Here is a 21,804-nt window from a genome sequence, read left to right on the forward strand (position 1 = left end):
CGATACCGCGAACGAAACACCGTTTTCGATGGTGGAGTTTTCACTTGCTCTCTTATCATGCAACAATAACGCCCCAGGGTTAGACAGAATCAAATTCAACTTGCTGAAGAATCTGCCTGACACTGCAAAAAGGCGCTTGCTGAACTTATTTAACAAGTTTCTTGAGGGTAACATTGTCCCTCATGACTGGAGGCAAGTGAAGGTCATCGCCATTCAAAAACCAGGAAAACCAGCCTCCGACCACAACTCGTATCGGCCGATTGCAATGCTGTCCTGTATTCGGAAGTTGTTCGAGAAAATGATCTTGTTTCGCCTCGACAATTGGGTTGAAGCAAATGGCTTACTGTCAGATACACAATTTGGCTTCCGCAAAGGCAAAGGGACGAACGATTGCCTTGCGTTGCTTTCTACAGAAATCCAAATGGCCTATGCTAACAAAGAGCAGATGGCATCAGTCTTCTTGGATATTAAGGAGGCTTTTGACTCAGTTTCTATCAACATTCTGTCAGAGAAGCTGCACCAGCATGGTCTTTCACCAATTTTAAATAACTTTTTGCTAAACCTGTTGTCTGAAAAGCACATGCACTTTTCGCATGGCGATTTAACAACATCGCGATTTAGCTACATGGGTCTTCCCCAGGGCTCATGTCTAAGTCCCCTGCTCTACAATTTTTACGTGAATGACATTGACGATTGTCTTGCCAATTCATGCACGCTAAGGCAACTTGCAGACGACGGGGTGGTCTCTGTTACAGGGCCCAAAGCTGCCGACTTGCAAGGACCATTACAAAATACCTTGGACAATTTGTCTGCTTGGGCTCTTCAGCTGGGTATTGAGTTCTCCACGGAGAAAACTGAGTTGGTTGTTTTTTCTAGGAAGCGTGAGCCGGCGCAACTACAGCTTTTATTAATGGGTGCAACGATCAACCAGGTTTTCACATTTAAATATCTCGGGGTCTGGTTCGACTCTAAAGGTACCTGGGGATGTCACATTAGGTATCTGAAACAGAAATGCCAACAAAGGATCAATTTTCTCCGAACAATAACTGGAACATGGTGGGGTGCTCACCCAGGAGACCTGATCAGGTTGTACCAAACAACGATATTGTCGGTGATGGAGTACGGGTGTTTCTGTTTCCGCTCCGCTGCGAACATACACTTCATCAAACTGGAGAGAATCCAGTATCGTTGCTTGCGCATTGCCTTGGGTTGCATGCACTCGACCCATACGATGAGTCTCGAAGTGCTGGCGGGCGTTCTTCCGCTAAAAAATCGATTTTGGGAACTCTCATATCGATTGCTCATCCGATGCGACATTCTGAACCCGTTGGTGATTGAAAACTTCGAGAGGCTCGTCGAGCTTAATTCTCAAACCCGATTTATGGCCTTGTACTTCGACTACATGGCACAGAGCATTAACCCTTCTTCATATACTCCCAACCGTGTTCATTTCCTAGATACTTCTGATTCTACTGTATTCTTCGACACATCCATGAAGGAAGAGATTCGTGGAATCCCGGACCATATACGCCCGCAAGTGATCCCCAATATATTTTATAATAAATTCCGAGAAGTCGACTGTGACAAAATGTTCTACACTGACGGATCAAATCTCGATGGGTCCACTGGCTTCGGTATCTTCAACAATACTATCACCGCTTCATTCAAGCTCAATGATCCCGCTTCAGTTTACGTCGCAGAGTTAGCTGCAATTCAGTACACCCTTGGGATCATCGACACTCTGCCCACAGATCACTACTTCATCATTTCGGACAGCCTCAGCTCCATCGAGGCTCTTCGTGCGATGAAGCCCAAAAAGCAATTCCCATATTTCCTGGGGAAGATACGGGAGTCCTTGTGTACGTTATCTGAAAAATCTTATCAAATTACCTTTGTTTGGGTCCCCTCTCATTGCTCTATCCCGGGCAATGAAAAGGCCGACTCATTAGCAAAGGTGGGCGCATTAAATGGTGACATATACGAAAGACCAATCTGCTTCAACGAATTTTTTAGTATTTGTCGTCAGAGGACACTCAACAGTTGGCAAACCTCGTGGAGCAATGGTGAACTTGGACGATGGCTACATTCCATTATCCCAAAGGTATCAACGAAGCCTTGGTTCAGGGGGATGGATGTGGGTCGGGATTTTATTCGTGTAATGTCCCGACTTATGTCCAACCACTACACCTTGGATGCGCATCTGCGGCGTATTGGGCTTGCGGAGAGTAGTCTGTGCGCTTGTGACGAGGGCTATCACGACATCGAGCACGTTGTCTGGGTATGCGCCGGGTACTTGGACGCCAGGTCTCAGATAAAGGATTCCCTTCGGGCCCGAGGTAGACCACCCAATGTCCCAGTCCGAGATATACTGGCAAATCGTGATTTCCCCTATATGTCCCTTATTTATACTTTCATAAAAACGACAAATATCCCAATTTAGCCCCTCTCTTTTTATTTCTCGTTTTAGAAGCTTTCTCTTGCCTTGTGGGACCGATCAGCTCCAGACTGCAACTATGTAACCGCCGTCGCACTTACCACTACGGAAACTGAAGCGAGAGCGACTCAAGGTCCGATGACTTTTGAAGGATTCCCCGCGGGTCCGAAGAATACCATCCGCCAATCCGACCTACTAGACTGAGGCGGTAATCTTTCGCTGATCTCCCGTTTGAGCGAAAGTTGCAAGTTTTGCTCTTCTCTCCTGGTCACCATCTACGCTTTCTCTCCCCTGTCCTTGATACAACTGCTTCTACAGCCCCCCTCTGAATATCTTGACCAAGCATAAGTCTCCGCTAAAAAAGTTCAAATTTGTATTCTGTATTCCTAGTTTTAAGATAGTTGTAATTTTACCTCTTTGTTAAAACTATTGTCTCCCATCTTGTAAATAGAATTGTATCCCTAGTCTTAAAACACCTGCGAATTTTCTCATAAATATTTGTTCCCCCTTTTGTGTACCAAACTATATTGTTAGTTTTAAGATAACTGTAAATATTTCCTAAAAATTATTACTATTGAATTCCTTGTTTTAAAATTTTTTCATAAAAAAAATCTTTCGCCCCCTCTCTTGTATATAGAATCTTATTTCTAGTCTTAAGATAGCTGTAAAATTTTCTTTTTTAAAAAAATATTTCAACATTGTAACCTCCTAGTTTTAAAATATACAAAATGTAAAAACAAAAGAATTTGGCACCGCCAAGCTAACGCATTTGTGCCTATCAAATAAACGAAATGAATAAAAAAAAATGTTCTAACGATCGAAAGTGCATTCAATTATCTTTAATTCAACATAATAATATTTCATATCGATGCACTACAACTGAAGATATTTGGATTTTACTAAACGTAATTTTAATTTTAAAGATAAAATTCATTTTTTCACTGTACCTCGAAAACTGTTCTACTGTAATTTTTTGACATTAAAAATGTCTTACTCCACTATCTGGGGCTGGGTGTCACTCTAAAATCTAAACTATCTCCCATGTAACGAAACTATGTGAGGTTTGCACGCTTATAACTCCGATATTACTAGATGGATTTTAATCATTCATACACCAACCGATTCAGAAACACCTAACTTAAATATTGGTAATAATTTAATATCTCCCCAATAAAAGTAGACCTTTGGAAATTAATAAAATTAAAAAGTTCACGAAAAGCGGGAAAATTACCATTCATGAGGCAGATTTCTCAGACACAGCCGTCATTAGAGGGCACCTTAGTCGCTCAATGATACACGAAAAGTCATAAATAGAAGCGACGCATGTCCGTTTAAATCAGTTGTCGCTAATATCCCATACGAGCAGCATCGTCTCCGGGCGATGCAATAAGCGCTATCGATTTTCGACAACGTTGGCATTTGCACACACTCGCACCTAAGTGACTAAACCATATACGGTTAGTTTATAAATAGAGGTGACGCGTACACGTTTGAATCTGTTTTTGTTCTTATGTCGAACGGGTAAGATCATGTCTGCAGCGTCTGGGCGCTATAATAAGCGGCAGACGCTATGCATTTTCGGCAGCGGTGGCCGTGTACGGATTTTTCGGGTACCAGCACGGTGTTAGATTTTTTTGCAAAGTGGGTGGGTGGGGTAGTTTGGATTTAATTCAATACGGCAGGATGCGACTTATGTGTGCTGTTTGAGATAGGATTTTCGATTGATTGACACCGGTGTAGTGGAGTGCACTGAAATTGCACCGTTTTTGCACTTTCTAGCAGAAGTGCAGAAAACTGGGTATGTTCCATTGACACTTCTGCTAGAAAGTGCAAAACCAGTGCACTCCACTACATCGGTGTCAATCAATCGAAAACCCCAAGAGTGTTGCATTCGAAAAAAACATTAATTTTTATGCATGCGTGTGCGTTATAACTTGTTAATCTATGTTTATGGCGCTTTGTAGGTGCGTAGGGACTTTCATATGTTTCATATTTCGGTTATATGTTTTTTATCAGTAAGGCATCTGACAACGTGCTTCTGTAGTTATTGTTAAAGCACTGTTCAGCAGCGTAATATTTTATATAGGAGAGTACACTTAGGTTTTTTACGTGTTTTTTGCGCGGTATTTTTTACGCAGGTTTTGAAATTTACGCGGTTTTCATTTACGCGGTTTTTGAAATTGACGCGGTTTTCATTTAGGCGGCCTGTATCCCCCGCGTAAAAAAACCTGAGTGTAATTGCATCGGAAACAATCACATTCCCAGCAGAACTTTTTGTTTTCTAATTTCAAACACTTTTGTTTCGTACTGCACAAAACGGAAAATCTTAAAACAGAACTTACCGTCCCAGCAGCAGTTTCAGCGGGTGTTCTTTCCCGATTAAAATTCAAGCCATGTCTTAAGCGTTACTGGACTTAAAATTGTTTTCCCAGTTTATCCAGTCAGAGTATCTGTCCTGCCCTATGCATTTAAAACACAGTTCTAATCGCGTTTTAATGTATACAACAAATAGAACGGTTGGGTATACTAATTTAAATTTCATAATAAATCTGTTTTAAATTATGAAACAAACCGCTGTACTGAAGATATAATTATGTCAGTCCTATTACCACATAAAACACGTATATAACATAAAACGCTGCAGAATTGGTTTAATAATACAATGTTTACACTACAGAGTTATAACACGTTATAATAATTAGCAACAAGAAAAATGTCACCAAGATAGCATAAAAACCCGTTTTAACTGGTAGTGCGAACGTTGTATAACAATGTAATTTATCAAATAATTCCATTTTTTCCACCACTAATCGATCAAGAAATACTTAACCTTAAGATTGTTTACTTAAGTTCATGAATACATTATTGAAAAATTAAATGGAAAATGAAATTTCAAGTTTCATGGAGAATCTGTATATTTCCGTTGGCGGGCGTGGGCTTCCTCATCACAGTTCTCAGTATGGAACTTTTCTTTTAAATATATTTTCTGGACAGACTAGCCTATTTTTACTAGATGGATCAGCCAAATAATGCCAATCACCCAGTGAGATACTTGATTAATTGTAATAATAGATTACCGTTAAATGACCTTCAATAAATTATGTTTTAATGGGAAATGTATATAGCAAATTGTAACATATGAAAACAGGCGAGTGAGCAAGAACATGTCGATATGTGTGATAGATAAAATTCATTTGCACGCTCTTGAAAAAAGCTACATTTTTAATGTCACCGTGGTCGTGTCTTGTACACAACCCTTTAATTTTTGGACCTCATTTTCGGTTTCAGCACGCAATTTTACATCAGAAATGGTGTTCGAATATTGAAGTTCAGATTTTTATTTTTATTTTGTAAACTAGTGATTATTATATTCATTGAATAAAATCAAAGTTCAAATTGTTGGAACAATACAAAAGTATCAGCTCTAATGGTTACTATATCCCATAATATAGGTTTGGACTATGTGACAAATGGTTTTTAACTATGCGGGTAGGCGCTGGGAAAATACAACTTCCAGTGAATGTTTTGTCACGAAAGTTTAATAATTTAGGGAAATGATGTGATGTGAATGATGGGTTTTGATAATCGAATTTTTTCTACAATATGGCAATAAGTTTTATTTTGAAGGGCAATTTCTTGGCAGATGAAAACCAATAGTTTTGGATATTTTCAATGCACATGGGGGTCCGCCAATGCGTAAAAACGATTTTTTTCAACTTTATGGGAGTTAGTGTTATATTGAAAGGCAAGTTTTTGTCAGATGAAAATCAATCATTTTGGACATTCTCAATGCACAAGGGGTAGTTAGTTTTATATTGAAAAGCTAGTTGTAGACAGTTGTAAATCAATAGTTTAGGACATTTTAAATGCACATGGGGACTTTCAACTTCAGACTTTTTCAACTTCATGGGAGTGACTTTTAATAATAAGTTGTTGGTACATGAACTTCAAAAGTTTTGGGCATTTTCAATGCACAGGGGGGTCCGCCAATGTGTCAAAACGAAAAAAATCAACTTTATGAGAATGAGTTTTATATTGAACGACAAGTTGTTGGCAGATCTAAAGATTTGGACATTCTCAATGCACATGTGGGTCCGTCGATGTATCAAAATGGAAAATTTTTCAACTTCATGGGTGTTGCTACAGGAACAACATAAACGGCAACACTGCTTGACAAATCCCGTGGACAGTGACCTGTCCTTTGGTCTGTCAGACGAAAACGAAATGTTGGCAGAAGATAGAGCAGCGTAGTGCCTACTGCATAGGCAACTATATCGAAAAATCATATTTATAAATTACAGTGAATTTAAAACTAATTCCTAGCTGTTGTTTAGCTCTCCAACGGTAGGTTTAATTTATAAGAATACTATTAAATTATAATTTAATAATCATCCTAACAAAAGAAAAAGAAATTATCGGCAACTGAAGGCCAAAGAAACCACATGGTTTATTGAAATTGTACACTACTTTGTAAGTTAACCTATATACTTTTGACATTAAAAATGTCTTACTCCACTATCTGGGGCTAGGTGTCATTCTAAAATCTAAACTATCTCCCATGTAACGAAACTATGTAAGGTTTGCACGCTTATAACTCCGATATTACTAGATGGATTTTAATCATTCATACACCAACCGATTCAGAAACACCTAACTTAAATATTGGTAATAATTTAATATCTCCCCAATAAAAGTAGACTTTTAAAAATTGGTAAAATTAAAAAGTTCACGAAAAACGGGAAAATTACCATTCGTGATGCAGATTTCTCAGACACAGCCGTCATTAGAGGGTAGGTTAGTGGCTCAATCACACACGAAAAGTCATAAATAGAAGCAACGCATGTCTGTTTAAATCAGTTGTTGCTCTTATCCCAAACGAGCAACGTCTTCTCCGGGCGATGCAATAAGCGCTATCGATTTTCGGCAACGTTGGCATTCGCACACACTCGCACCTAAGTGACTAAACCATATACGGTTAGTTTATAAATAGAGGTACGCGTCACCCGTTTGAATCAGTTTTTGTTCTTATGTCGAACGGGTAAGATCATGGCTGCAGCGTCTAGGCACTACACTAAGCGGTAGAAGCTATGCTTTTTCGGCAGCGGTGGCCGTGTGCGGATTTTTCGGGTACCAGCACGGTGTCACAGAATGATTTGCAAAGTGGGTGGGTGGGGTGGTTTGGATTTCAATACGGTGTGTGCTGCTTAAGAGTGTTGCGTTTGAAAAAAATATATTTATTTTTATGCATGCGTGTGCGTTGTAACTTGTTAATCCATGTTTACGGCGCTTTGTAGCTGCGTAGGGTAAAGAGCCTATTGGTTTTCATGTTTCATATTTCGGTTATATGTTTTTTATGAGTAAGGCATCTGACAACGTGCTTCTGTAGTTATTGCACTGTTCAGCAGCGTAGTATTTTATATAGGAGAGTACACTCAGGTTTTTTACGCGGATTTTGAAATTTACGCGGTTTTCATTAACGCGTTTTTTTAAATTTACGCGGTTTTCATTTACACGGCGTGTATCCCCTGCGTGAAAAATTTGAGTGTAATTGCATCGGAAACAATCACATTCCCAGCAGAACTTTTTGTTTTCTAATTTCAAACACTTTTGTTTCGTACTGCACACAACAGAAAATTTTAAAACAGAACTTACCGTCCCAGCAGCAGTTTAAGCGGGTGTTCTTTTTCGATTCAAATTCAAGCCATGTCTTAAGCGTTACTGGACATAAAATTGTTTTCCCAGTTTATCCAGTCAGAATATCTGTCCTACCCTATGTATTTAAAACACAGTTCTAATTGCGTTTAAAAGTATACAACAAATAGAACGGTTGGGTATACTAATTTAAATTTTAAAATAAATCTGTTTTAAATTATGAAACAAACCGCTGTACTGAAGATATAATTATGTCAGTCCTATTACCACATAAAACACCTATATAACATAAAACGCTGCAGAATTGGTTCAATAATACAATGTTAACACTACAGAGTTATAACACGTTTTAATAATTAGCAACAAGAAAAATGTCACCAAGATAGCATAAAAACCCGTTTTAACTGGTAGTGCGAACGTTGTATAACAATGTAATTTATCAAATAATTTCATTTGTTCAACCACTAATCGATCAAGAAATGCTTAACCTTAAGATTGTTTACTTAAGTTCATTAGTACATTATTGAAAATTTAAATGGAAAATGGAATTTCATATTTCATGGAGAATCTGTATATTTCCGTTGGCGGGCATGGGCTTCCTCATCACAGTTCTCAATATGGAACTTTTCTTTTGAATATATTTTCTGGACAGACCAGCCTATTTTTACTAGATGGATCAGCCAAATAATGCCAATCACCTAGTGAGATAATTGATTAATTAATAGATTACCGTTAAAAGACCTTCAATAAATTATGTTTTGATGGGGAGGTTATATAGCAAATTGTAACATATGAAAACAGGCGAGTGAACAAGAGCGTGAGTCGATATGTGTGATAGATAAAATTAATTTGCACGCTCTTGAAAAAAGCTACATTTTTAATGTCACCGTGGTCGTGTCCTGTACACAACCCTTTAATTTTTTTTTTTCTTCAATTTTCCCGATCAAACCTGTATTTACAATTTGAATCTCAAAATAGTGTCCTTTGTTCTACCCGAACAATGGGAGTAAGTTTTATATTGAAGGGTAAGTTGTTGGCAGATGAAAATTAATATATTTAGTGCCGCATAGTGAGAGTACCCCAAACTAATCGGTCACCATCAGGCAGTCCTTGACAGCTCGAGCAACTTTGCTAAAGACATCACCCTTCTAAATTACCGTCTTTAGAAGATATTGAAATAAAAAGATGTTTGCTGACTAGTTCCGCCTAGTGGGTGATATCTAATATTATTATTACATTATCAAACAGCCCTTGTCGTCCTCAGAAACTTTACAGAAAACATCATTTTCCTAAATTATTAAACTTTCGTGACAAAACATCACCTAACATGTACTGGAAGTAGTATTCTCCCTAGCGCCGCCTAGTGGCTGAATTCTGAAATTATCTATTCGAATCGAAACTAATCTATCACCATCTGGTAGTCTTTGATTTCTCGAGCAACTTCACTGATGGCAGTACCCCTCTAAGAGACCATCCATAAATTACGTAGCATTTTTTGAGTCATTTTTAACATCCCCCTCCCCCATCGTAGCATTTCGTCACAAACCTCTAAATAACCCCCCCCCCTCCCCCCCCCCTGGTAATTTCGTAGCTTGACGGTAACCCTTTCCGCCTTGTCCTCGCAAAAAAATTCAAAAACGATGTTAGATGAAACGGGTAAGATTGTCGTGACATCAGGTCAACCCCAAAGGCCTTAGTACAAAGGTACGCGAAGAGTGTGCAGAGTTTGAAGCCAAAAAAGTCTACCTATCGAGCAAAATTAGAATCCAACTTTGCTGTACAGGTATCAGAGACGGATTCTAATTGGTGGGTGTTAAGTCAGACCGGACTAAGTCACAAAACATCAAAAAATGAGATAATGATAGCACTTGATAAAGAATTTCTTCAGTTACATTCGACTTTTGCCAGATTTGAAAATATATGTAACAATAAGCAAGAATTATGTCGAAAATTAATTTCCAATTATAATGTAAAGGGTGCTGCGATTCAAACTTTAAACTCGTTTTTCTCGAAATCAATAAATTGTCACTTAGTCCGGTCTGACCTAACACTGACCAATTGTGCTCGATAGGTAGACTTTTTTTGACTTCACTCTTTGCGCAACTATTCTCTATCAACTGTGGTCAATCCCTATTACCCTTTAAAAAAGCTACGTAGCATGACATGACCTCTTACCCCCCTGCCATCGCACATCATCACAAAATACAAAACTCCCCCTCCTCCATATAATGCTGCGTCATTTATGAATGGTCCACAAACATTATCGTTATTGAAGCACAATGTGCAGATTGTAATTAAATCAAAACAAACACCAATCAATATTCTCTGTGACACTAAGTTTAAAGTTTAGGAAACCGCTCACGGGATTTCGCACAGAATTTGGCCAGGGGAAAACCTAAAGCTCTGCCACTCTAAAAAATACCAACAACATCAAAATCGCACCGAATTTTAAATCTTAACTTTTTTTTTCGTTTTGACAACAAATTCTAAATCAGTTTCGCGTACGGCGTATTTCGCTATCCTGAACGAGCAAAGCAGGTTTGTCAAACTTCTCCATCAACGAGTTTGACAAACTTTTCTATCGACAAGTTTGACAAACTTCTCCTTCAACAAGTTTGACAAATTGCAGCGTTACGCTGTTTGAAGTTTTGACAAACTGGTCAGTACACTGTTTGACAAATCGACAAATAATCGCCTTGACAAACACGAATAAAAAGTTTGGCAAACTGTGTTTGATCAAATATTTGAAGAGCCAGTACACAGCAGTTCAAATTTATTTCACGAAAGATATCAAATATTTGACGTTATGACAAACAGTGTACTGGTAGCTTAAGCACAGCAAGGTGTTTAGAGTTCTAAGGTGTTTCGTCTTTGGCAGTAATTAGGTGAGAAGTTAGGTAAGCGTGCAACTAGCTGCGGGGTTGAAAAATGACAGCAAACAACTTTGGGTGCAAACTGAAATCCAAGCAGTCATATATCGAAACGAATGTTTCATCACTAGTAACTAGTAAACAATGTTGTTAGCTGTCGTTTTTAAAACCAGCATGGCTGATCGGCGTTTTAGATAATCGTATCACCTGAGAATAAAAGCTCCTTAATGCAAAGTGTAATTTAACACTTCGGAAATCATTAACGACATTTTCGATTTTTTGTAGCGGATTTCAGTGACAAAATGTCGTTCGAAGTCAAATTAGAAATCATGCAGGGAAATTTGATGTGACAGTGATCATGTTTTTCCCTACATTCCATTGGTATGAAGATGTAATAAAATCGGCAAATGGTGACTTGATAGAGCGTAAGCAAAAAACTTGTCGCCGGAGAAGTTCACACAATTGAAAAAAAAAAGTTTTACAGTCGGGTCTCCTACTACGCGGATACTACTGCGCGGTACCCGCGTAAGAGGAATCACATAGATTATGGGATTTTGACTAATTGGGGCTGTGGCCGAATATTTCGTCTGCGTTAACATTTACATCATACTTTCTTCGGCAAAGTTGTTGTGCTTACTTATACCTACAATTTAGAGTGACTGGATATCCAATTAGTTTAGAACTCTGCCGCCGGGATGCTTTAACAGAGCGTAAATAAATCGAAACTCGTCGTGAATGTGACTATCGTTGAACAGGTTTAACATGAAATATATCGAAACACTGATTATATTGAAAGGTGGTGGGTGTCTCAGTAAGATTTGTCAAGAAAGTCAAGAGTTTATGGATAGTGGAAATAATAAATCGGAATTGTCCCATCAGGCGGCGCTAGTGCGAATGCAAATGTTCAACTAATGTCAACATCATTCTTTATCTCACTAACAAGAATATTTAGAGGGACACTGCCTTCAGTAAAGATGCTCGAGAAATCAGACTACCGGATGGTGATAGATTAGTTTGGGATACTCTCACTATGGTGCACTAGTGAGCGTACCACTTTACAGTACATACATCTCAAAATTCTAATAGCATAGAAAGATAGTGTTTTCGGCAATGTTCTAGGGGAGATCAAGGGCTACACGATTACGGGCAAATCAAACTGAAATAGATCCGCCAGGCGGCGCTAGTGAGCATGTACTATTTTTCAAATTCTGTATCTCGAAATCATGATAATTTAGAAGTGTGGTGTCTTCGGCAATATTCTTCAGCCGGTCGAGTCGAGGTCCAATAGATAATTTCAGAATTCAGGCATTAGGCGCTAGGGAGAATACAATTTCCAGTGCATGATAGGTGATGTTTTGTCACGAAAGTTTAATAATTTAGGGAAATGATGTTTTCTGTAAAGTTTCTGAGGACGACAAAGGCTGTTTGATAATGTAATGATTAAATTGGATATACCCGCAGGCGGCGCTAGTGAGCATACATCTTTTTATTTCAGTATCTACAAATGATGACAATTTAGAAGGATGATGTCGCCAGCAAAGTGGCTCGAGATATCAGGGACTGTCCGATAGTGACATATTGGTTTGGGATACTCTCACTACGCGGCGCTAATGAGCATACAAGCTTTCAGTACATGGCAGATAGCAATATATCCCAAAAACGATTATTTAGAAATATGTTTTTACAAAATTCTTGTAGAGGTAGAAATTTTGATAATCGAAATTTTTCTACAATATGGCAATAAGTTTTATTACGAAGGGCAATTTGTTGGCAGATGAAAACCAATTGTGTGGACATTTTCAGTGCACAAGGGGTCCGCCAGTGTGTCAAAACGATTTTTTTCAATTTTATTGGAGTGAGTTTTATATTGAAAAGCAAGTTGTTGAGAGGTGTAAATCAATAGTTTAGGACATTTCCAATGCACATGAGGGTCCGTCGATGAATAAAAATGGAAAACTTTTCAACTTCATGGGAGTGAGTTTATATTGAAGGGTAAGTTGTTGGCAAATAAAATTAATAGGTTTAGTGCCGCATAGTCTGAGTATCTCAAACTAATCTGTCACCATCGGGCAGTCCTTGACACCTCGAGCCACTTTGCTGAAGACATCACCCTTCTAAATTACCGTCATTTGTAGGGTTAACGTGCCCTTATTCATCTCATTAGTCACGATGTCACACTATTTCGCTGATAACTCGGCTTACACTGATTGGATTGCGCTTAAATAGGTATCAACATTTTTCTTTGTTCTGAAGAAGCAGATCAATAAAAAATCTGGCTTGGAAAATGTAAAATACTCGCGTTAGAGCGAAGCGAAAAGTCCAGTACAACGCACCCTTATTCATCTCACCATTTGAGCTAATGCATTGAAAAGAGATAGCAGATACTGCTCTAACTAATGTGTTTAAATAGGTGGGATGAATAGAGGTGCTAAGATGAATTAGGGCGCAGTAACCCTAGATACTGAAATAAAAAGATGTATGCTCACTACCACCGCCTAGTAGGTGAATCCAATTTAATCTTAAATAACCAAACAGCCCTTGTCGTCCTCAGAAACTTTACAAAAAAACATTTTTCTGAATTATTAAACTTTCGTGACAAAACATTAGCTAACATGTACTGGAAGTTGTGTTCTCCCAAGCGCCACCTAGTTGCTGAAATCTGAAATTATCTATTCGTCTTCAGGTAACACTCGACCCGCTGATGAATATTTGGGGGGAGGGTTACGATCAAATGTTAACGCAGACGAAATATTCGGCCACAGCCCCAATTAGTGAAAATCCCATAAGGGACTATTCATAAATTACGTAACTCGTTTAGGGGGAGGAGGGGGGAGGGGGGTTGGTCGGTGCGACAAATTGTGACATATGGGGGAGGGGGAGCAGGCCATAAGGTTACGTAACATGTTTTTACAGAAGAAAAGAATTTTTTTTTAAATTTTGTTACGTAATAGGGGAGGGTGGGTAGAGAAGTTTGTGACAATTTGTTACAGGGAGGGAGGGGGAGTTAATTTTGAACAATTGTTGCATTACGTAATATATGAATGGTCTAAGCTATGTGATTCCTATTACGCGGATTCCTTTTTCACACCCCCAGTTATTTGCGTAGTAGGAGACCCGACTGCATTCCGGTACCGTATCGTATCGAAAACTTCTTCTCTAGTTCTAGTTTTTTTCTGTCGACCTATTTCCGCTACGCCGAACACCGACGCCAGAGAGATGACTCTCACTATCTGTACTAGATTTCGACCCATCAACTCATAGACCGGGGACCAACGGCTTTACTTCCCGCCCTCAGATTTTTTTCAGCTCGGAAAAATCTCAACAATCTCGGCTGAGATTGAACCCAGACTAGCTGGGGTGAGCGGAGGTCACGCTTCCCACTCAACTAATGGGTTTGACGTATTCAATCAGCTGATCAAGAATATAGTCGAATGTGGCTACAAAATCATGACATCGGTTCCAATACAGGTTGCTGCATTCATAAATTACGTAAAAATTGCCCAAATTTGACTCACCCCTCCCTCCATGTAACAAATTGTCGTAAACCACCCCCCAATCTGTGCTAAAAAATTACGTAATTTATGTATGGTGGCTGAATTTTACCTTAGGTTTTTTTATTCGCAAGCCTCGTCCCAGGATTGGTGTAGATAAGTTTCATATGGCTGGCTATTATCATTGATTGCTATAGTAACATTTGTAGAACCATTTTCTAACTTATTTTTGGCGACAATACATCAACTATCTTGTTTGATTATTAACCATTCCAAAACTTATTTTTTTATTTTAAAGCAAAAAGTAGTATTGATGCTCTTTGAATATGTAGATACTACAGTTTTGTATACATGTATTGAATATTACAGTCACAATAATGCTGTTCGTCATTGTGTTTGTATGTTTTGTTCAAAGATTTGTAAATGACTACCCAAAGAAAATATTTGTATCGACGTTTAAGGAAAATTACTAGGGGGCTCTCATTCTCTTGGTTAATAGTAAATTCTTAACTTCGGTTCATAAGAAATTGTCATCCACATTCCTGAAAATAACCACTCCTTTCACCGATCAAACCCGATCCGTTCGAAAATTCTATTTCCAAGCCCAGGTTTGACTTTGATTTTACGAGGCAGGCTTTATTCTTGCCACTTTCATTTTTCGTCGCCTCAATCTCTGGCAACCACCCACAAATCAATCGCACCCAATGTCAAGCCAATCGTCCACCAAGCGAATTAATATACCACCTTCTTGTTCGGAAATACCTGCCCAGGGATTAGGGAAAGAAGCATATATTTGATATTAAAAAACAAACACAGTATTAAATTCAATAATTTAGTCAAACAATATAAGAAAAAGGTAAAAACGAAATTATCCTAAATTCCTAAATTTACTTTTATTGCCAAGTGAGATCTCCTTCATTCACAAAATAATCTGCGAATTCTTCGCGGATTTTTTAGCGTTATCGCAGATATAGGCCGATTTTTTTGTATAGGAAAAAAGAGCTATAGATTCCTGTGGTTCCCCACTGAGACGCCCAAAAAATTGTTTCAAAATCGTTCAACACGGGTCCAACGATGGACGTTCGTTGAACGGTTATTTGGACGTTGTCCAAATTGGTCCAACGAACGTCCTTCATTGGACGATTTTGAAACCAACCGTTCTTAGAGGGTCCCAGTTAAACTCTAGAGAAAATTTTCAATAGGACGTAAGTAACATTGAGAGCCTCTCTTTGTTTACTTTCTCTTTCGTTTATTACAACGTCATTACAACACTTTGCACTAATTGTCCAGTACATATCGAAGGCCGACGCTTTTTACTAGAATATTATGCAAAGAGTAGAGTAGTAAATGTTGAAATGGCCGAGTAATAAACAGAAGAGAAAGACCCCAAAGAGAGTCTCTCATTGTTACTTACGTCCTATTCTAAATTTTCTCTAGAACTCATTCCGGAACCGGTTCGGATTTCTGAATGGAGTCATTATGGATTCCAAATCAAATGCAACAACCGATTCCGACTCAGAATCGGTTGTTACATTTGATTTGGATTTGTTTTCCGCGCGCCTGTCAGGTGGAGGAAAACAAATCGAAAATAGCTTTTCGGTCGGATTATTTTCATCATGGAACCTGACCAACCGGTATTGTGCATGTCCGGAATAAGTTTTACAGTGTCATAGAGTATTTCAAAACCATTATAAATACTTTAGGCGAGCTATTTCGAATGTTCAAATTGGCTGACAGTTTTATATATGACAGCTGGAGGAAAACAAACCCCCAATTAGTGTGTGTGATATGATTTGCATATGGGGTTTTCGATTGATTGACACCGGTGTAGTGGATTGCACTGGTTTTGCACTTTCTAGCAGAAGTGTCAATGGAACATACCCAGTTTTCTGCACTTCTGCTAGAAAGTGCAAAAACGGTGCAGTTTCAGTGCACTCCACTACACCGGTGTCAATCCAGGGGTAGGCTGTGGTTGTCAAATCACATATATTTTGCGCGTACCCAACATCTCGCCTCGGTCCAGCACTTTCCCAGTTAAACTCATTCCGGAACCGGTTCGGATTTTTTAATGGAGTCATTATGGATTCCAAATCAAATGCAACAACCGATTCCGACTCAGAATCGGTTGTTGCATTTGATTTGGAATCCATACTGACTCCATTCAGGATTCCGAATCAAATTCCGAATGGTTTGACCGGGTTGGACCCCGTTTTTTGGTTACTTCACCCCAAAAAGTGAATATGGGGTAAGCGGCTTCGCATGTCTCGTATACTAGTCGTTGACATGTTTATAAAAGGTATTATTTATTGCTTTTTAACCGTGATAATCAGGTCCGGTCCAGCTGATGTTGGGTACGAAACACTTACTAGACAGCGCCCCCCTGTGTCAATCAATCGAAAACCCCAATAGAACTCCATACTAATGTTGTCAATCTGTCTAGGAGCGTCTGGCAGTCAGACTCCTGACAATTTAACTTTTTTTGCATATTGTAACGACACCATTGATATCTGCTCCAAAATTGCTGTTGTTGGCTCCCAGGCTATGGTTTTCCATATATTTTTGAGAATGGTTTGCTCATCCGTGCAGCATCGGATTTTTGCCAACTCGTAGGGTTGCCACCTCAGGAGAGGCTTTGACCCGGAGATTTTCACTGATCTAGGCATTTTAGAGCACTTTAATCGCTTTTTATTACCACGTTAAAGTAAAACTGTAAATTTTTCACACTTGAGAACGGTTTTATCGGTTTAATGTGGTGTAGTATCTCACTTCCCCGACTAAGTGCCAAGAATATAAAAGCACCAGCTACTCTCACTGTGGAGTTCGAACGAGCATTGCTCTCCTCCACAATTAACAGGAGAAGGAGAGCAAAGGAGGCAGAGCTGCGACATCACACTATGTGGTGTCGGTTATTCGTCACCAACAAATTTTAATTTCGCAACAAAGGGGCAAAACTCACCTCCCTAGCCCAGTTACGGATCGCTGCTGGAGTAGCAACAGCACCGCAAGAACTCGTTTGATGTTGACCTAATCAGTTGGATTAGAACAAATCTGCCAGACCTTAGTGCAGCTGGTGATAAGCACCACTAAGAGTGAAATGATTTGGTAAAATTGTAGTAAATAAAATAGTAAATTGTAGCACATAGCGAAATATTACTTTCCTTAACCCTCCGGAAGTCGCGCATATGGCTTATCGAACGAGCAGTTGGATTAGAACAAATCTGCCAGACCTTAGTGCAGCTGGTGATAAGCACCACTAAGAGTGAAATGATTTGGTAAAATTGTAGTAAATAAAATAGTAAATTGTAGCACATAGCGAAATATTACTTTCCTTAACCCTCCGGAAGTCGCGCATATGGCTTATCGAACGAGCAGCCGCTGGTCCCCTAAGACGATTTCGCTAGATTTTCAGAGCATCGTGCACTCAGTGTACTAGCGCGACTTCCGGAAGGTTCATTTTCATTGCTTTGTGAAAGAAATTAGCAATATTTGGTGAACTCTTCGCCACCTTGAAACGAAGGGTTAGTCGGGAAAAATAAATCTGAACCAGAGTAATAATTAATTTAGACTTTTTAAATATTTTGTAAAGAATCAATTAATTCCAAAAAATTGAACTTATGCTTCTTTCCACCAAACCCGGAGAAATTGATGTAAAACCCGGAGACCCGGAGATCGCTCCCGAAAACCGGAGTCTCCGAGTCAAACCCGGAGGGGTGGCAACCCTACCAACTCGTCTGGTTTAATGGTCTTGTAGTACCAGCAACGCTGATATGGTAATCACAGCAGCTCGTTTCCATTATTTCATTGGAATCAAAAATGGCGATTTGTTCTACATGAAAAAGCGGAATTAGCAAAGTGATTATCATCTGACATCTGATTAAATTCAGTGGACATTTTCAATATACCTACCTCTACCGAGTGCATTTTCGAATTTTATTTATCTATGAATCACATATTTTGCTTTTTGGATTTATAACTTTTTTTGACGTCATTTGAAGCATAATATGCAGATTGTAATTAAATCAAAACAAACACCAATCAATGTTACACCAAGTTTAAAGTTTAGAAAACGGGTGACGGGAATTCGCACGGAATTTTACCAGGGGAAAATCTAAAGCTCTGCCACTTCTAAACAGATACCAAAAATATCAAAATAGCACCGAATTTTAAACCTTTTTTTTTCGTTTTGACAAATTCTGTCAAAATGAATCAGTTTCGCATACGGCGTATTTTGCTATCCTGAACGAGCAAAGCATGTTTGTCAAACTTCTCCATCGACAAGTTTGACAAACTTCTCCATCTACAAGTTTGACATACTTCACCATCAACAAGTTTGACAAACTTCTCCATCAACAAGTTTGACAAACTGCAGCGTTACGCTGTTTGAAGTTTTGACAAACTGGTCAGTACACTGTTTTACAAATCGACAAAAAATCGCTTTGACAAACACGAATAAAAAGTTTGGCAAACTGTGTTTGATCAAATATTTGAAGAGCCAGTACACAGCAGTTCAAATTTATTTCACGAAAGATGTCAATTATTTGACGTTATTACAAACAGTATACTGGTAGCTTAAGGCCTCAGAACTGTTTTACTGCCGAGTAGAACGTTTTAGCTGCTGAACACGTGGGGAGAAGGCACAATCGATTAAGAGGTGATGGAGGGTGGTAGTCCCTTTTGGACTGTCCTGGTTTTTCACTCGCTTGATATGGTCACCTTAAACATACTATGTAATAAAGAAACTTCGGTGTAAGAAACTTTCGCAAATGCCGTGCCAACAATGAAGAAGAAAACAACAATGCTTTTCACGCAACGAAGGATTATAACTGGAACTCGTTTGTTGCAGTTCCTTGACTCTGAAATTTTTGCCGCAGATTAACTTAAGTACGTGCTGGTAATTCTTGGCTCAAAAAACTCAATTGGTGTGCTCACACACAAATGTCCGGTATGGTATGGGAACGTGCTAATCAAGCCAATATATTCTGATTCCTGATTGTATGTATGGATGCATTTAGAAGCAATGTATTCCTGAGAAACAAAAAACGATAGTCTCTGAGTCGCGATGTGACCAAAGTACTACAAATACTAACAAGTACAACGGAGTGAAAAGTGCTATTGCACACATGTTTCCAAAATTGGTTCTTTAGACAGTCCAATAACCAGCCAAGGGCTAAGACTTATTTCATCATGTAAAGTTGTCCGGCTGTGTCCGGAGAAAGATGATTTACCAAAGCTCTGGTCCATGAAAAGCAATATTGATTATTATTCATAAGTTGTATCCATGCAAAAAGCCCAACAAATCATTCATTGTTTTGTGAGTTCGTAGAACAACATGATGGTTAAAATAATTGACTTTTTTCACTATTAGGCTAATGGAGCAAACAGTTTTCTTACCACCTCATCCAAACATCGTTGAAATGTACGGAGTATTTTGCGATCAAGTTCCTGAACTGCACATGTCTTCATCGTTGTATCCAATGGCGCTGCCGCAGCGCCTTAATCCTCAAGGATACGGCCGTAATATGAGTTTATTCCTGTTGATGAAGCGCTACAATTGCAACCTGCAAAATTATCTTCATCACGCAAATTCACTGGACATGCGTACCAGAATTCTGCTTTTTAGCCAGTTATTGGAGGCTGTTGCACACGTAAATCGATATGGAGTAGCACACCGCGATTTGAAAAGCGACAATATACTTATAGAAATGCGCCCGGATATGCCACCGACGTTGGTTTTGTCGGATTTCGGGTGCTGTATTGCGGACAAAACGAACGGTTTGCAGATTCCATATACATCGAGCGAAATCGACAAGGGTGGAAATACCGCATTGATGGCACCAGAAATTATCAACAAGCATCCAGGGACGTTTTCCGTTTTAAATTATATCAAATCAGACCTTTGGGCATGCGGTGCTATTGCATACGAAATATTTGGATCCCCTAATCCTTTCTATGGTAGCAAGGTAGGTTCCAGTTTTGATGAATTATCTATTAAATTATCTAGTGTAACCTTCAACTCTTTCCTTTTCAGAGCACTCCAACCCCATTAAAAAGTTCAAACTACAAAGAAACTGAACTCCCACAATTGGACACAGAAGTTCCACTCATTGTCCGGAAACTTATCAAAAATATGCTTAGCAGGAATGTTACTGAGGTTTGTATTATTGTCCACTGGCGTGCGCTGTGGAGACAGATTAATTGGTGAATGGGTTAGAAGACTAATGGTCATATTCATTAGTCTCTAGTCTCTGAAAAACCCTTCGCTGCGCCCGTTAGTGCATGTGACCATATTTTATAGTAAAATAAACAATATCTCAAAAACTTTCCAAGCAGCGACTGAGTGCCGACGTAGCAGCCAACGTAATGCAGCTTTTTCTGTGGTCTCCATCATCTTGGATGAAGGCTAATTTCAACCCATCCAGTAACGAGATTCTACAGTGGCTGCTAAGCCTAACAACAAAGATACTCTGTGAAGGTCGCCTACAGGCCAGTAGCGAAACAATGGGCCGTCGTACATACACGGAATACTTGCTAATTTCAAGCTTTTTGGTACGAGCCAAAATCCGACGCATCAAACAAGCTCTCGATTGGATTCACGTTATGCAGTGAGATTACGTTACGTTGCTTTAAAGATTTATTTGTGTATATTTGAGTTTAAATTATATTGTTGAGATTTTGTCATAGCGCTCTATTCAAATGTTGATTTAAAGGACTTGAAAATCCATTTCCATTCGTTCAGGCCTACAGTTAGAACATTTTCTTCGACTAGTACGTAGTCACAATTTTCTTTTTTACTTTTTAAGGACATTCAATTAACTATAGATTACCAAGTAGAAAAAGTTATGAAGCATGATATGAAATATATAGACGGACAAGTCTAGAGAACATTTAGAATAGGTCGTAAGTAACAATGAGAGATTCCCTTCGGGGGCTTTCTCTTCTGACCATTACTCGGTCGTTTCAACATTTACTACTCTACTCTGCATATTCTGGTAAAAACCATCGGATTGTGATATGTACTGAAAAATTAGTGCAAAGTTTTGTGACGTTGTAATAATCGAAAGAGAAAATAAAGAGAGGCTCTCAATGTTACGTCCTATTCTAAATTTTCTCCAGAAGTCTGTATTTACCGTGCGACATAATGATAGACTTGAGCGATTTGTAGTAACGCTGCCTAAGCCAGAGGTGGGAAAATACCGGTTGAGTACCGGTACGGTAAACTAAATTTTCACAAGTGTTTGTTTCCTTTACATTGTGTGCGGTCTTATCGCTGGTTGTGTTTATACGAGACACGAAAACCAAACCGACTTTCGTTTACACAGCACCGCGGTTTGGTTTTGATTTTCGTTTACCGGTGCAC

At 39.0% G+C, this 21,804-nt stretch overlaps 2 protein-coding genes across 6 annotated transcripts in view; one reads left to right on the forward strand and one right to left on the reverse strand.

The window, feature by feature from the left end:
- Positions 1 to 21,135, forward strand: part of LOC131683341 (serine/threonine-protein kinase Pink1, mitochondrial) — a 73,183-nt gene extending 52,048 nt beyond the window's left edge. The window contains exons 5-7 of one of the 2 annotated variants that reach the window (XM_058965220.1): positions 19,813 to 20,407; positions 20,476 to 20,598; positions 20,775 to 21,135. In XM_058965220.1, coding sequence (XP_058821203.1) covers positions 19,813 to 20,407; positions 20,476 to 20,598; positions 20,775 to 21,053 — 997 coding nt within the window. In that variant the 3' untranslated portion in view covers positions 21,054 to 21,135. The remainder of the gene's footprint in view (positions 1 to 19,812; positions 20,408 to 20,475; positions 20,599 to 20,774) is intronic. The other variant, XM_058965221.1, reaches the window with a different exon arrangement.
- LOC131683342 (uncharacterized) overlaps positions 1 to 21,804 on the reverse strand; it is an 88,712-nt gene that overhangs the window by 52,356 nt on the left and 14,552 nt on the right. The gene's annotated exons all lie outside the window — the stretch shown is intronic.

The sequence above is a fragment of the Topomyia yanbarensis genome, chromosome 2, assembly GCF_030247195.1.
Source record: "Topomyia yanbarensis strain Yona2022 chromosome 2, ASM3024719v1, whole genome shotgun sequence".
Lineage (NCBI taxonomy): Eukaryota > Metazoa > Arthropoda > Insecta > Diptera > Culicidae > Topomyia > Topomyia yanbarensis.